A 16,280-nucleotide genomic window follows, 5' to 3' on the forward strand; every position below is an offset into this window, starting at 1 on the left:
CATCGATGGATATGTGGTTTATTTTAAATGTTTTGATCGTCTCAATGACAGGTATATTTCGGCTCTTGGTGAATTCTGACCCTACAACTACATTAATACCGTTTTATTGAATGCCAAGTGACACGCGGGGGTGTGAAAGTGAATGACTAAGATCGAATTAAAGCTTCCTGATCCCAAAATATGTTTTAAATTCTGCAGTTATTTACTAGACATGGTCTTTTCCTAGGTGGTGTGCGATAGCTTTTTCTAAAACTTGACATACCCACAGTCGAGACGGCGTAAGATTACCGACAGATAGCAGCGCTGTTGCACGCTTTCAACTGTGAACTGCTAACGGCTGGAGGCGAAAACAGTACCCATCTACAGAGCTGTGACAACACTGAGGTGTTGCCGTAGATACGTTTACAAAATAGAGTTGTGAAGCTGCCGCTCCTAGCCCACTGCAACTGTCAGGGAGCCGGCCGGAGTGGCCGTGCGGTTCTGGGCGCTACAGTCTGGAACCGCGAGACCGCTACGGTCGCAGGTTCGAATCCTGCCTCGGGCATGGATGTGTGTGATGTCCTTAGGTTAGTTAGGTTTAAGTAGTTCTAAGTACTCGGGGACTGGTGACCTCTGAAGTTGAGTCCCATAGTGCTCAGAGCCATTTTGAACTGTCAGGGAAATCATGCCGACTCAACTATAGCTGAAACTTCCTGGCAGATTAAAACTGTGTGTCGGACCGAGACCTGAACTCGGGACCTGGCGGAAGCAAAGCTGGCTGAAGTAAAGCTGTGAGGAGGGGGCGTGAGTCGTGCTTGGGTAGCTCAGATGGTTGAGCAGTTGCTCGCCAAAGGCAAAGGTTCCGAGTTCGAGTCTCGGTCCGTCACACAGTTTTAACCCTCCAGGAATTTTCATATCAGCGCACACTGCGCTGCAGAGTGAAAATCTCATTCCGGTCAACTATAGTTGCTTACAAGGGAATCCAAAATTTCATATGGTCTTCGAATCATGGTGCAGCTTGACATTTCTCACATACACAAACCATTAGCTGAGTGGAAAGAAATGATTAGTGAGAAACATTCTAAAACTCTTCGATCAAGAAACTAACAGCTACCCATGTAATGACCGAGCTACGTTTTTAGTGGTATTTGATAAGTTACAATCAATGACCATGAGTTGTTGTTGTTGTTTGTTGGGGGGAAGAGACCAAACAGCGAGGTCATCGGTCTCATCGGATTAGGGAAGGATGTCGGCCGTGCCCTTTCAAAGGTACCATCCCGGCATATGCCTGGATCGATTTAGGGAAATCACGGAAAACCTAAATCAGGATGGCCGGACGCGGGATTGAACCGTCGTCCTCCCGAATGACCATGAGATCTAAACTAATCCAACAAAATCTGCACTATGTGTGAACGTATGTGTGAGAGAGAGTAGACATTAGGATGTGTAGAGCAGAACTTACCTCCGCTGGTGAGCAGACCAGTCCCGAGCCAAGGCTGCAGGTACACGTAGTCTCCGCTCTTCTCGATGTGCTTGTTGCTGTTCAGGATGGGCTGCCAACACGAAAGACACTCATGTTTCTCTGTCAGCTGGTACTGGGGCAACTTTTCTCACACTCAGTTCTTTGCAAATAGCCCATTAGTTTTGCACCAGATTGTCCATGTGTTATTGACCTTTAAGTTTAGTAACCGACTTTTGAGATTAGTTATAGGTAGAATGGCTCCAGGGCGTCCAGTACAAATACACTCCTGGAAATGGAAAAAAGAACACATTGACACCGGTGTGTCAGACCCACCATACTTGCTCCGGACACTGCGAGAGGGCTGTACAAGCAATGATCACACGCACGGCACAGCGGACACACCAGGAACCGCGGTGTTGGCCGTCGAATGGCGCTAGCTGCGCAGCATTTGTGCACCGCCGCCGACAGTGTCAGCCAGTTTGCCGTGGCATACGGAGCTCCATCGCAGTCTTTAACACTGGTAGCACGCCGCGACAGCGTGGACGTGAACCGTATGTGCAGTTGACGGACTTTGAGCGAGGGCGTATAGTGGGCATGCGGGAGGCCGGGTGGACGTACCGCCGAATTGCTCAACACGTGGGGCGTGAGGTCTCCACAGTACATCGATGTTGTCGCCAGTGGTCGGCGGAAGGTGCACGTGCCCGTCGACCTGGGACCGGACCGCAGCGACGCACGGATGCACGCCAAGACCGTAGGATCCTACGCAGTGCCGTAGGGGACCGCACCGCCACTTCCCAGCAAATTAGGGACACTGTTGCTCCTGGGGTATCGGCGAGGACCATTCGCAACCGTCTCCATGAAGCTGGGCTACGGTCCCGCACACCGTTAGGCCGTCTTCCGCTCACGCCCCAACATCGTGCAGCCCGCCTCCAGTGGTGTCGCGACAGGCGTGAATGGAGGGACGAATGGAGACGTGTCGTCTTCAGCGATGAGAGTCGCTTCTGCCTTGGTGCCAATGACGGTCGTATGCGTGTTTGGCGCCATGCAGGTGAGCGCCACAATCAGGACTGCATACGACCGAGGCACACAGGGCCAACACCCGGCATCATAGTGTGGGGAGCGATCTCCTACACTGGCCGTACACCACTGGTGATCGTCGAGGGGACACTGAATAGTGCACGGTACATCCAAACCGTCATCGAACCCATCGTTCTACCATTCCTAGACCGGCAAGGGAACTTGCTGTTCCAACAGGACAATGCACGTCCGCATGTATCCCATGCCACCCAACGTGCTCTAGAAGGTGTAAGTCAACTACCCTGGCCAGCAAGATCTCCGGATCTGTCCCCCATTGAGCATGTTTGGGACTGGATGAAGCGTCGTCTCACGCGGTCTGCACGTCCAGCACGAACGGTGGTCCAACTGAGGCGCCAGGTGGAAATGGCATGGCAAGCCGTTCCACAGGACTACATCCAGCATCTCTACGATCGTCTCCATGGGAGAATAGCAGCCTGCATTGCTGCGAAAGGTGGATATACACTGTACTAGTGCCGACATTGTGCATGCTCTGTTGCCTGTGTCTATGTGCCTGTGGTTCTGTCAGTGTGATCATGTGATGTATCTGACCCCAGGAATGTGTCAATAAAGTTTCCCCTTCCTGGGACAATGAATTCACGGTGTTCTTATTTCAATTTCCAGGAGTGTAGATGCAGTCGCCATAGTCTGCGCTGCAGTCACCAAACAATTCCAGAATACTTGCACGAGAAACTGAAAAACGCAAATTGACAATGCCAGAAAATTTTTAAATGGAAATTGGCAGAGCTAGCCCAGTTCTGCTAAGTTAGCGGGAAACTTAAAAAATCCAAGATGGCGGAACTAAAGCAGCTGTGCATTGTAACCGATCTGACAATATAATACAAGATGTTGCCATGTTGTAAAGTATGCGAATCATGTGAATTGCGTGCCATGTTCAGAAGTATACAGACGATTTGTGACATTTATCAAAATATGTAAGCTTTACCTAAATTATGTAAATTGGAATAATGTTAAAAAGTATGGAGATCGTAATGTCAGGGGTACTAAAAATCACAACTGGGCTAGTTCCCTGATCTTGGATATTTTCTTTCTATTTCCCACCATTTTTAAGTTAGCAAGACAGCTACTTTCGCCGTCTTACACTTTTTGAAATTCCAACCACCACCATCTTGCATTTCTTAAATTTCTCACCGTCGCCATCTTCGATATTTCGGCGACTACAGCTCCGACTAGTGACGGCTGTTCGAACTGTGCGCTGAAAGCCCTGAACTATTAGGTGCCTTGCACTATTATGTGTCCTCAACTAATTTAATCTTTCTCTATTTCGAAATTAGGCTCTCAAACTCAAGAGCAACTAAATACATGACACCTTCCTGACACCTACCTTGTAGTGAACAGCATCACTTTTGTCCTGGTTGTGAAGGCAACACTTCAGGGTGTGCAAGAATTTTGATCCATGATTACTTATCCGCTGCACACGACTTACAGAGTTTGGTTGGCTTTTGATACAAGGTGCATACATCTCTTTCGTTGGCATAGCACATATGGCCAATATGATTAAGGTAATGCGACCTGTTGGGTGGTACCCTCAATCCCTCAACGCTTGTAGGAAGTTCCTGGAAGTATTCTGCAACATTTCAGTATCTATTGGGAGAAGGGTGGGGTGAAGGTGCATCGAAGAATCAGGTCGCTTGTGGGATGTTGCAAGTAAACAAACGGACGCACATTAGAGTGTGGAAACCTGTCCTGTTAGCCTTTGAAACGCACCTTCTTCTCCATTTCATATCATGTAAACATTCCAAAAACGGCAACACTTTCACTACCTGCCTCTTTAAATGCGAATAAACGTTATATAAGGTTTATAAGAAAAGAACCAGATAGTACTTGATTACAAGAATAGCGGTGAACGCCTTAAGCACATAAAATCATGCGAATAGGAGACTGATCTGTTAGGTTCTGGAAAAGTGTAATTCTGTAAAGTGGATCGCAGACAAGAGGCTAGAGCAGTGGTTCCCAACCTTTCTTAGACCATTACATCTGAGTGCAATCAGATATTAGTACCTCCATCCCCCGCCCCTCCGCCACTGCTCCCACCATTACCAGCATCAGCAGTTTAATAGACTTAAAAATGAAAAAAAATTTCTTTGTACACTTTTATTTTTGAAAAGATGAAAGATGAATGATATTTAGTTTTTGTGGGTGTCTTTTTTAAATCACGAACTAATGAATCAACGAGACAATTGGTTCTGCACATGTCTACCTTACATTTTTTTTAATATTTGCACGTCATAAATCGTGCTCCAAATCTATTCAGTTGTTTTTAATTTTTTTATTTTCATTGCTATCATGATATCACATCTATAAATATCGAGTGTCACATTTCTTTTCCTTGTGTTGTGTTTGGGTACTTGTGTGTGTGTGTGTGTGTGTGTGTGTGTGAGTGTATGGTTGTGTGAGAATGAACGAATGATGAAGCATTCCCTGGTGCATTATGAGTGCTATCTACAACTACTGCTCAGATAAGAAAGATAACGATAGACACAGAGGGGAGAACATTTGTTACGAAAAATGCTTCCCCTAAACTACCCCTCTCCCTAGCGGCACTTACTTTACCTACATCCCCATTTAAAATCAACCAAATTAAAATGTGGGCACTAAGCTGTTTGTAAATCACTCGATTACTTGATTCTTACTTCTAACTGATACACTTAAGTCTGTTAATGCTTTGTATCTGACCACACCAATAGTAATAATAATAATACTTTTACCGTCATCGGTGGATGGAACAATGCACAAAGTACGTGTGTAGTGGGTGAACTGCGTGGAGAACTGTAATCTCCAGGGCACAGTGTCTCGTACTAAACGTTTTAATGTGGGTAATAATAAACAATTATTGATAACTCATATAGTCAATATTAGAGTCTTACAGAATTACGATACTGATAATGATCTACTAAAAATAATTTAGTTTCACGACTGAAACGTAGTCAAGCTCATTTTGTTTTTACTCCTCAGAAAGTTTCATTTAACCTCTCAGGGGGTAATTATCACCAGATTGGGATCCACTGAGCTGGGGCGGCCTATTCTATAGTTTTGTTCCATTGTTAGATGTCCTTATCGAGTGGACATGAAGGCAGACTTTGAACGAATTCAGAAACGTGCTGCTATAACCGTAACAGGTTGGTATAACCCATACGAAATATGAAGGAAATTCTCGAGGAACTTAAATGTGAATCCTTGGAAGAAAGACGACGTAACTCCTGCGAAAATTTAGATAATCTGATTCCGATTTCTATGCTGTTACATGCCTTGCGTAATGATTACGGGGATAAGATACGACAGATTCAGTTGCATACAGAATCATACAGACAGCTTTCCTCCGCTCAGTACGCGGAACATTAAATAAATAATATTTGTAAGATGTACCCTCAGCCATCTACTTTATAGTGGATTCCCGGGAAGATATGTAGATGTACACTGATCACCTAGAACATATCACCAGCTAACTGCCACGCGGGGTAGCCGTGCGGTCTAGGGGGCATCGCCACGGTTCGCGCGGCTCTCCCCTCCACCCCCCCCCCTCCCGTCGGAGGGTCGAGTCCTTCCTTGGGCATAGATGTGTGTCTGTTGTCCTTAGTGTAAGTTAGTTTAAGTTACGTTAAATAGTGTGTAAGCCTAGGGACCGATGACCTCAGCAGTTTGGTCCCACAGAACTTACCAAAAATTTCCAAATTACCAGTTAACTAATAGCCGGTATTCCACCTTTGGCATGGGTAACACGGGCGACACATCATGGTATGGAAGCGATGATGCCTTGGGAGGTCTCTGGAGCGAGTCGGCACCACTTCTGCGCACACGAAACAATTCCCGTAAATTCCATGGAGGAGTGTTATGAGCTCTGACGTCACGTTCAATCACATCCGAGATGTGTTCGATCGTGTTCAGATCTGGCGACTTGGGGGCCAGTGCATCAATTGGAGCTCACCACTATGTTCCTCGAACCACCCTATGACACTCCTGGCCTTGTAACATGGCGCATTATTTTGCTGAAAAGTGCCACTCCCATCGGGAAACATGTTCGTCATGAAGGGGTGTACGCGATACGCAACCAGTGTGCAATACTCGTTGGCCGTGATGAAGAAGGTATCGGGATTCATCAGTCCTTGCAATGATCTGCCACAGTGCCAACATCCAGTACCGATGGTCACGTGCCCATTTCAATCGGAGTTGCCGATGTGGTGCCGGCCGCGGTGGCCGTGCGGTTCTAGGCGCTTCAGTCCGGAACCGCGGGACTGCTACGGTCGCAGGTTCGAATCCTGCCTCGGGCATGGATGTGTGTGATGTCCTTAGGTTAGTTAGGTTTAAGTAGTTCTAAGTTCTAGGGGACTGATGACCTAAGATGTTAAGTCCCATAGTGCTCAGAGCCATTTGAACATTTTTTGCCGATGTGGTGGTGTTAACATTGGCATAAGCACGTGTCGTCGGTCGCGGAAGCCCATCGTTAGGGGTGTTTGGTGCACTGTGTGGTCAGTCACACTTGTATTCTGCCCAGCAGTAATGTCTGATGTTAGTTCCGCTACAGTTTGCCGCCTGTCCTGTTTTATCAGTCTGCCCAGCCTACGACATCCGATATCTGTAGTGAGGGTTGGCCGCCCAACCCCATGACGTCTGGACGTGTTTTCAGCTTGGTTTCGCCCTGTATTGAAAACGCTCACCACAGCTCTCCTCGAAGCATCGACACGTCCTGCAATTTCCGAAACGCTCGTGCCGAGCTTTGGAGCCATCACAATCTGCCCTCGGTCAAACTCAGATAGATCGCGCGCCTTCCCCATTCCAAACATGGGCAGCGCGCTGATTGATACTGCATGCACCTTGCATGTTTCTGACTAGCAGTCATTCCTCGCCAGGTGACGCTGTTATCGGTAGTAGGTCGGTGGTCATAATGTTCTGGGTAATCAGTGTAGATGTAGCTGCAGGCGGGTTGCCTGCCCTCACGTAGTGCCAAACCATGGGTGCGTACGAACGCGTGCCGTCACTCATTAGTCCAGGTGACAGATCTCCATCATTAGACCGTTTTCAAGGACTTTGGTACTCCACGACACCTAGGTCGTTCTTGGTGGTACAATTGTTCACTGGTTGTTGTCCAGCTCTGGAATGGCGAGTGGCTGAGTGTACAGTAAAAAATAGGCTTCTGACAAGTAAATTAAAAAACTACATTCTCCGTGGCACCATGATCACTCCCTCTCCAGCACAGCAGGTATGACTAATTCAGTTGGTCAGGAGTGTATTTAACTAACGTAAAACAAAGAATAAGATGCAATTGCTCTAGAAATATTACCTCAAAAAGAAAAAGAACTTAATGAACGACCTATTTCGTCTTCGTTCTGCTTATGTATGTAGTGTAAGCTCAGAATTGCAGCTACTAACATTTTCTCCTATTTTAGAGAAAGTTACGTTGTATAGGGAAAAGGTGTCCAGTAGCGGAAAGGTTGAAATGTTCATCACCTCAAAAAGACCAGAACAAGACGCTGCAGCAATCGCGAAATTAAGTTACTTCTAATTGCACTCTGAAAGAGTACCATAGCGAAGTGACATATAGAAATGTCATAAGAAAGTGAAGAACGTAACAGGAGGGATTAACATTCAGGAAACAGAGGTCGCGTGTTAAAAATCAGGAACTACGGTAGCAGAATCACTGACTAGATACTTACTGGCATATGAAACACTGTCTTAAGTCCTCAGATCTGTTTAAAAAAGATGACTTCGGGAGCCTCGATTGGTGACCGTTGTTAAAAATTATATTTACGTTTTTTTTTGGTATGTATCTCTCTAATAGTGCATCAGGTAAAATGTTCTACGATCACTCTTATTCATTAAATTCAAGCAGTTGTTAAAGCTAAATCATATGGAAAAAATGTTATTGAATTTCTTCTCAGATACACTACAGGTGTAATGGTAGCATCCGTTGAATCCAATGGCTTACAGATTTTGACCAATCACCTAACTGTGGCAACTAATTTCAGACTTTTCTGTCAAGTACAGAAAGAGCTGCATGTAAGACGGCATTTATGAGCTGCGAAAGAAAAAGCACCAGACTTCTAGTTTGTACCATAAAATGTGTTTGTTGGAAAATGATTGAAGGGAAATCCTATCTCATACAATTAAAAAACATTTTGCATTTTCTTCGTTATACAGTAATAGAAAAGTTTAGGTACATGCAAATATTGAGACAGATAGTGGTATAAGATGGAACAGAAACTAATGCTAGTCTCCTGCTTGCCCATTACAGAATCACATTGCAGAAAAAAGATACTGTTTTGGTCCAACAGCTCTCGTCTTGGAATAAAATCAACACAGTTGCTAAAAAACACTTTCCATCAATTTGTGTTAGTTCTTGTTGGATTTATGGAGTCATCGCCAGTCAATAGGAACTGTTCACACTGGCACAAGAGAGGAAATTGTCTCACTTGTGATTGCTTGAGTCCTCTACATGCATTTAATATCGCCGGTGTAGATAGATAACCTCCCTTGTAACATCTCCCAGTATCATAATAAAATGCTATGCTACGTGACATGATGTTACGCCAGAGATGACAGAGCTGTTGCATTTGATTTGTCACGATCTACTCAGGAATAAAGTCGTCGTAGCATAGTGAACTGCAGTTGCTAAGAAGCGGAATATTAGAAACGAAAGAGGTCAGTATTGTGTTATTGACCTTCACCTTCTACCAACACAGTTGTTAAGAAGACTTTTCTTTAAACAATTTGTTAGAATTATGGAGCCATCACCAAACGATAAAAATATTCATAAATTCCTTTTTTGGAGCATACTACTCTGAAAATATGGCTCCTTGTTTGCACACAAAAGATCACATATTTCAAATGTTAAATTTTGGCTGTATAGACAATATTGTTTTCGACAGAAGCGTTTCTTGTTCATCTCACCAGTGACTGCTTGTGTCCTCTGAATCCACTCAAATATAGACAGGGTACATAAAAGATTTCTTTTATGAGGTCTCCAAGGATCGTAAAGAAGTGTTGCATCGGATGGCATTACAGAAAACTTGGCAGTGACGTTGCATTTGGTTCGCCATCTTCCAAACAGGAATATCTATGTCCTGACACAAGCATTTGGTACTTGCTGGGAAGCGGAATGTCACCAACAGAGGAGTCTTGTTTTATTGTCTTCCACCGTCCGCCACACGGCTCCAGAACCAGAGTCAGTGTTAGAGTGTCCTCCACCTCCACCTCCACCCACACCTGTTCACACGCGACACAACACCTCCACCTGGCTGGCAGCTTCTAACCTCGACCACTTCTGGCTGGAACAGCTGGACATATGGCCGCGATCCGTGCCACGCCTTGTTCACTCCAGACTTCTGGCCCCACATCCTCGTCGTGCCCGTCAGGCGGGCGAATAGTTCTGCAGACAGACAGACGTTCCATCCGTCAACAAATGGACGCTGCTACCACCCACGCAGCAAGTTTCTCAGAGTGATGACCAAGGGTTAGGCGGGACGTGGCTTCACGGGAAGCGAGCAAATAGCCAGTTGTGTCAATACGTTGCAGTGCTGTCACTAGTAATAGTTGGGTTCGTACGTATCTTACGACCGAAATGTGGCATAATTACATTCCATTCTCAACAAACAGAACTCTAATCCGTTATACGATCAATCAAAAGCATCTGTTCTAGATGTCTGAGTACTTTCACGAATTGGCACATTACATATGGCTATGTTAACCTGATTTCTCATTGTATTAGAAGTTAATGGCGGTTATAATACTTAATATTTGGGTGTATGAGAGGGAGGTCTTTACCTCATGTATTAAAATCTTACGAGAAATGTGTAGTTAAAAATAATAAAAATCAAAAGTTCGTAAGGAATAAAATATGTTTTTCTAAAAGCTAAATACAGCGATTCAAAAGGTTGTGCACAAATTGAAGGAGCTGACAGAGGAATCGAAATATAACAACTTTGGAATAGGAACCTATGGCCTTGGAAGTAATTCTGAGCCAGTGGAAGCTATGGAATGCCAGAAACAGCTAGTCAATCAATGGGTAGTAAGTTCAACGAAGATAATGTACGTAACAATGTCGTACATTACAGTAAATGTTCAAAAAGGCAAAACAACTCTGGAGAAAATCCTGGTGCACACCAGGCATCGCACGAGGCTTGTCAGACGCTGCAAGTATCCTGGTGAGAAATTTTCTTCGGGGGGAACTGGTGTTACGATCACGAAGCCTTGACGTGTTGTCACAAAACATAGACAAATAAATAAAAAATAAATAAGTAGGTAAACCAAGAGGCATCACGTTATGAGAGCGAGGTGGCAATGCAATTGGATCTTCTCTTTCGATCTGACACGTAGGGTACATAGAAACAGTACATTAATTTTTTTGAACTTTGCTTTGATTAACCCTGTTATTACTGACATTTCAATGATTTGTAATGTCTCACGGTTAATTCCAAGGCCATAATTTCTTATTCGAAAGGTGGTGTATTTCTACTCCTCTATCAGCTCCACCAATTTGTGTACAACCTTTTCAATTACTCTGGATATGTTCTCTCTCTCCTTTCGCGCGCCCACACACACACACACACACACACACACACACATATATATATATATATATATATATATATATATATATATATATAGGGTGTCCCAGCTATCTTGTCCACCCAAAATATCTCTGAAATAATAACAGCTATTGGAAAACGACTTTCACCGGTATCAATGTAGGGCTGGGGCCCATGAATGTACATATTTGGAAACATTCTAAAACGAAAGCGTATGTGTTTTTTAACACAAACTTATGTTTTTTTAACTGGACCTCCTATATTTTTTCTTCAGCAGTCCATAGCATGACAAAGCACATACACAATGGCGTTGATTGCATCGCAATATTCCCATTACATCCCGAGATATTGAGACGCGAAGTTGACGCTTGAAACACCCGACATGCGCTGCTAGCGCACGTCCTGAGGCTCAGGCGTGAACCCCATACTGCCCGTAATCGCGATGTGAGTGACATGCGTAATCAGGTAATGCCGTTCAACGTTAAAACTTTATTTTACTATAGATCTAGCGCAAGTGACAGTTAATCATTCACTCGTAATAGTAAAATTCATACAGGGTATAGTACAGGTAGGGTAGAAAACAGACATATTAACTTAATAATCATAATGTTCAAATGGTTCAAATGGCTCTGAGCACTATGGGACTCAACTTCTAAGGGCATTAGTCCCCTAGAACTTAGAACTAGTTAAACCTAACTAACCTAAGGACATCACACACATCCATGCCCGAGGCAGGATTCGAACCTGCGACCGGCGCGGTCACGCGGTTCCAGACTGCAGCGCCTAGAACCGCACGGCCACTTCGGCCGGCTCATAATGTTCGCTAACAGTACTATCAACAAACAAGCAATCTCATAACGTATTTCCCGTCAACGTACATTCTCCATAGACCAGCAGCATTTCTACCATATCTTCATGTGTGTACATTATACTGTACAGTATAAGTTCCACAACACAACGTTTATTCACAATGTGTACTACCTCCGTGCCGTCACTAGATTACTCTGATGCACGACTACACTGGCAAGCGGTGTACTACACGCCAAAGCAACAACAAATGGGATGTTCGGAGGGTGGTGGAGTACAGGAGTTTGCATGGGTCGCAACTCATAAACAAGGCGAAGTGGTAACTGTGGCAGTAGTGGGAACTACGTTGGCCACTTGACTAGGTAGAGCCAGGCCCTGCGCGACAGGCACAATGGGTCATATAACGCATTAGATAAATCTTATTTTGGGTGTGCAGGATAAATAAGACAACCTGACGGGTGTACACCGATCGGTACTGGTTCATATTGTGTTCGTAGATACGTAAAACGTGCAAGAGGGAAACCATTATGTGCTTATGAGAGTTGATGGCAGCAGACCGTATTATTCGTTTCGGACCTCTTGATAAGTATGGAGGTGTGATTACACATGTCAATCACATTGCGATTACGGGCAGTATGGGGTTCACGCCTGAGCCTCAGGACGTGCGCTAGCAGCGCATGTCGGGTGTTTCAAGCGTCAACTTCGCGTCTCAATATCTCGGGATGTAATGGGAATATTGCGATGCAATCAACGCCATTGTGTATGTGCTTTGTCATGCTATGGATTACTGAAGAAAAAATATAGGAGGTCCATTTAAAAAAACATAAGTTTGTGTTAAAAAACACAATGTTTCCAAATATGTACATTCATGGGCCCCAGCCCTACATTGATACCGGTGAAACTCGTTTTCCAATAGCTGTTATTGTTCCAGAGATATTTTGGGTGGACAAGATAGCTGTGACACCCTGTATATATATCAGTTTTAAAAATTGTGATATAAGGGAGATGTTCTGCAAAGAACGATCGATAATAATACAGCAGAAACTATGTCTAATCAATCATTGGCCTTAAAATGAATAAAACTAAAGTTTATTGCCCCGGACTGCCAGCCATTCTTCCCTCAGCTATATGGTTCTTTGACTCAACAGCCAGGTGACAGTCATCGGAGGAGTGGACTAATTGTGATCCCTGAACAGCTGTTTGGCTGCTACTTCTGCTTGGCCGTTTCACAAGATTCCCATGTGGCCTGATACCTAGCTGCTGCTATTAAAATGGGAGAAGTGTGTAATGTGTTTCTTCTGAAACTTTCTCTGCTGATCACTTACAGAGCACTAATGGAACTGGTAGAGAGTACAAATTTCTTATTATTATGACGCCTCATTTGTTTTCGTACCTTGCAGACCTGCACGGGTAAAGTTCTTTGGAAAGCGAATCCTGGGAACATTGCCAGGAAACATGATTGAGTTGCCACCCCGAGTCCCCTTGCCTAGCATCGTCAGCATCTACCACATTGAAATCCTGCGGCTTTGTGAAATGCAGGGAAGTAGAAGGAAATGTTGAATGAAGACAGGATACACTGTTTTTAAAATTCATCAAATCAAAAAAGTAATTCTGAGCAACTTCGGCATAAAACACTAATATCAGCCACACCCGTTTTTAAAGGCAATACGTCACAAGGGTGTCAAAAACTCTCATTGCTCGCTAACGACTGGTTTGTGATCAATGGTATGGTATGCAGGGTACTAAATTTTATAGACTTGCTGCACCTTGAGGAATCACCGCCGAGTACTACAAGGTGGTTCAGGAGCCTCAGCACAGAGGCTGGTCCTAATAGCCACAACGGCCAGCCTAATTCACACACAAAGCACAACGTGTAACATTGTTAAGTATTGTTTTCTAGCGTAAGGACAGACTACGCTTCCATAACCAAAATGAGATCGCAAGAAGCCTGTATACAGCTGTGAACTAAGTGTGACTGATACATTTCAAGACAATGCCCAATGCAGCTGCCAAATAATTAAATAAAATTTCTCTTTAACGTACAACATGTAGGAATATTGCACTAACTCTTATGACCAGATGAACCTACAATCGTCTGATATAACTGTGGTATTTTTTTTATTGCTCTGGGAGATGATGGAGTGGAACTGCAACATATGAAATATTAGTTCAGTTTATCACAAGAATGACAAAGATTTATTTAAGTTTATGCAATCCATTACCACATAAATATAACGAATATTTACAAACGTCTTTGAATATTAAAGCATCACTTGATGTACACATTTATTAACTCTTCTCCTGAAGTACAAAGTTTAGAATGACTTAAATCTAAGACGTGAGGAACACATGTCTCCTAAGTAAACGATGTTGTCTGCTTGATCGGAGGTCACGAAGTGGGCTGTGTGTTCCTCTGCTCGGCTGTGTATTGGCCTCTGTGCGGCGGCGCTGCGGAGTTGGGAGAGAGTGTGTTGCTCCGCCAGCACTCCCATTCGTTGTTGCAGTATGCAGTGAGACATCGCTATCTTGCGTGGTATCGAGGCGAGTTGCCGACTTTGTCAAGGCATCACAATCTGTAGACGATATACGACTGTACTGGGCACTCCACATTGAATAGTTCGGCTCAAGCTCCCACGTGCTATGGCACGAATAAAGCGGCCCAGGGATGTGGCTGGTCTTAATGTTTGGCTACGTTTTTCGTCATATGGTGCCGCATCACACCTGTCGTAAACTCAGTTTTTAAGATGAAATAAAATGTAAGAAAACAAGGCTGGCAGGTATTGCGGCTAAAAATTCAAAATATTGAGTCACTCAAGTTGACTTATAATTTGGACAAGTGGTTTATTTTTCGTCACTAAACACTTAACTGCAGTCTGAGGGGCTTCTTTAACAACCGTTGCTACAACACTTCACTATAAAATTCATATGTCGCGATCACGGCAGTCGACAGTCTGTTCACAGTTCACAAAATGCACTCTTGTCTGCTGTCCTAAACCGCTATATTGCTCTCCACGTGATCGCTTTCGAACGTGGCTACCAACCCACTACTATCCCCAGATACGCGGAACGTCCTGCTCTTGGCGTCGCTTAGAACCAACTGTCCAGTCATGAAAGATGGCCGTCCTATGCACCCTCGAAACGACTGCTTAACTCAAAGCAATGTTTGACAAATATTTCGAGTATTCTAAAACTAAATACAAAAACATATATGGTATATTGAAAAATGTGGAAATTTTCCGGCCAATAACAATTTAAGGTCCCGTTTTCTGTATCTGCCACCGCTTTTCCACAAATAATGTTCTTGTGGCGTGATATTGCTTTTCCTGGATTTTTGATACTTAACATAAATAAAGAAATAAAAATACCTCTTTAGACTTTAGAATACTGCCGCTAGTTTCGTCTCTTTAAATTTATTTATTACCAGTTTCTCTCAGTCGAATCCCATATTCCGACCTCTCATTCAAAAATGGTACACACTATGCTCAGTCGGCTACGAATGCTCGATGCAGCTTTACTAGCCGCATCCGTAGACACTTTGTTCATATTAATCGACCAAAGCATTGCTGAGTTATTAGCTTTTGAACTTTCATAAATTTACAATTTTTTAGACAACAATAACTTTTAAAATATTACATATTTTTACGGCGCGTCTAGATAATTTAGCTATACATATTTTTCTGTCCGCGAGTGCCGTTTCGCACCTCCGTGTCACTCTTAGTTTTGTTTTTATCAATTTTTCTGTGGCATATAAATTTCTCCAAGAGCGCAAACACGGCCATACGCGCCGCTGCCGAGCGTCCACTCGGGTTTTTCCAACGCCGCGTACACGCTATCCACTCGCCACGGCCCCGCAGCAACCGCCAGCCACGTGTTCTGCAGCGGGAAACCGCCGCTCTAATCTCCCGCCACAGTTTGCTCGCTCACAGATACCACACTAACAGTTACTCCAAATCACCAGAAGCCACGTGCATTAATGACACTGAACGCCCATTCCAGAGATACTGAAATTGATCTTCAACATTTTCGTAGACTAGACAAAGGCTGTGAAATGGACTTATATGAAGAACTTCAAATTTTCATAAATGGCACAAAATGTGGAAATAAGTTACTGAATGACAAGCTAGACAGCAATAATCCAGTAACATTATAAACACGTAATTCCTTTGCTTAAGAATGTGTTCAATGTATGTAATACAGGGTTATTACAAATGATTGAAGTGATTTCACAGCTCTACAATAACTTTATTATTTGAGATATTTTCACAATGCTTTGCACACACATACAAAAACTCAAAAAGTTAGGCATTCACAAATGTTCGATATGTGCCCCTTCAGTGATTCGGCAGACATCAAGCCGATAATCAAGTTCCTCCCACACTCGGCGCAGCATGTCCCCATCAGTGAGTTCGAAAGCA

General features: G+C 43.9%; 1 protein-coding gene across 1 annotated transcript in view; it reads right to left on the minus strand.

The window, feature by feature from the left end:
- The window catches only part of LOC126126961 (cytochrome P450 4c3), a gene marked incomplete at its 5' end in the record, with an annotated part of 305,398 nt that overhangs the window by 246,451 nt on the left and 42,667 nt on the right, over window positions 1–16,280 (minus strand). Inside the window, 2 exons of the mRNA XM_049915143.1 lie at window positions 1,438–1,532; window positions 9,784–9,899. Of these exons, the coding sequence (XP_049771100.1) occupies window positions 1,438–1,532; window positions 9,784–9,899 (211 nt within the window). The remainder of the gene's footprint in view (window positions 1–1,437; window positions 1,533–9,783; window positions 9,900–16,280) is intronic.

The sequence above is a fragment of the Schistocerca cancellata genome, chromosome 1, assembly GCF_023864275.1.
Source record: "Schistocerca cancellata isolate TAMUIC-IGC-003103 chromosome 1, iqSchCanc2.1, whole genome shotgun sequence".
NCBI classification, from domain to species: Eukaryota; Metazoa; Arthropoda; class Insecta; order Orthoptera; family Acrididae; genus Schistocerca; species Schistocerca cancellata.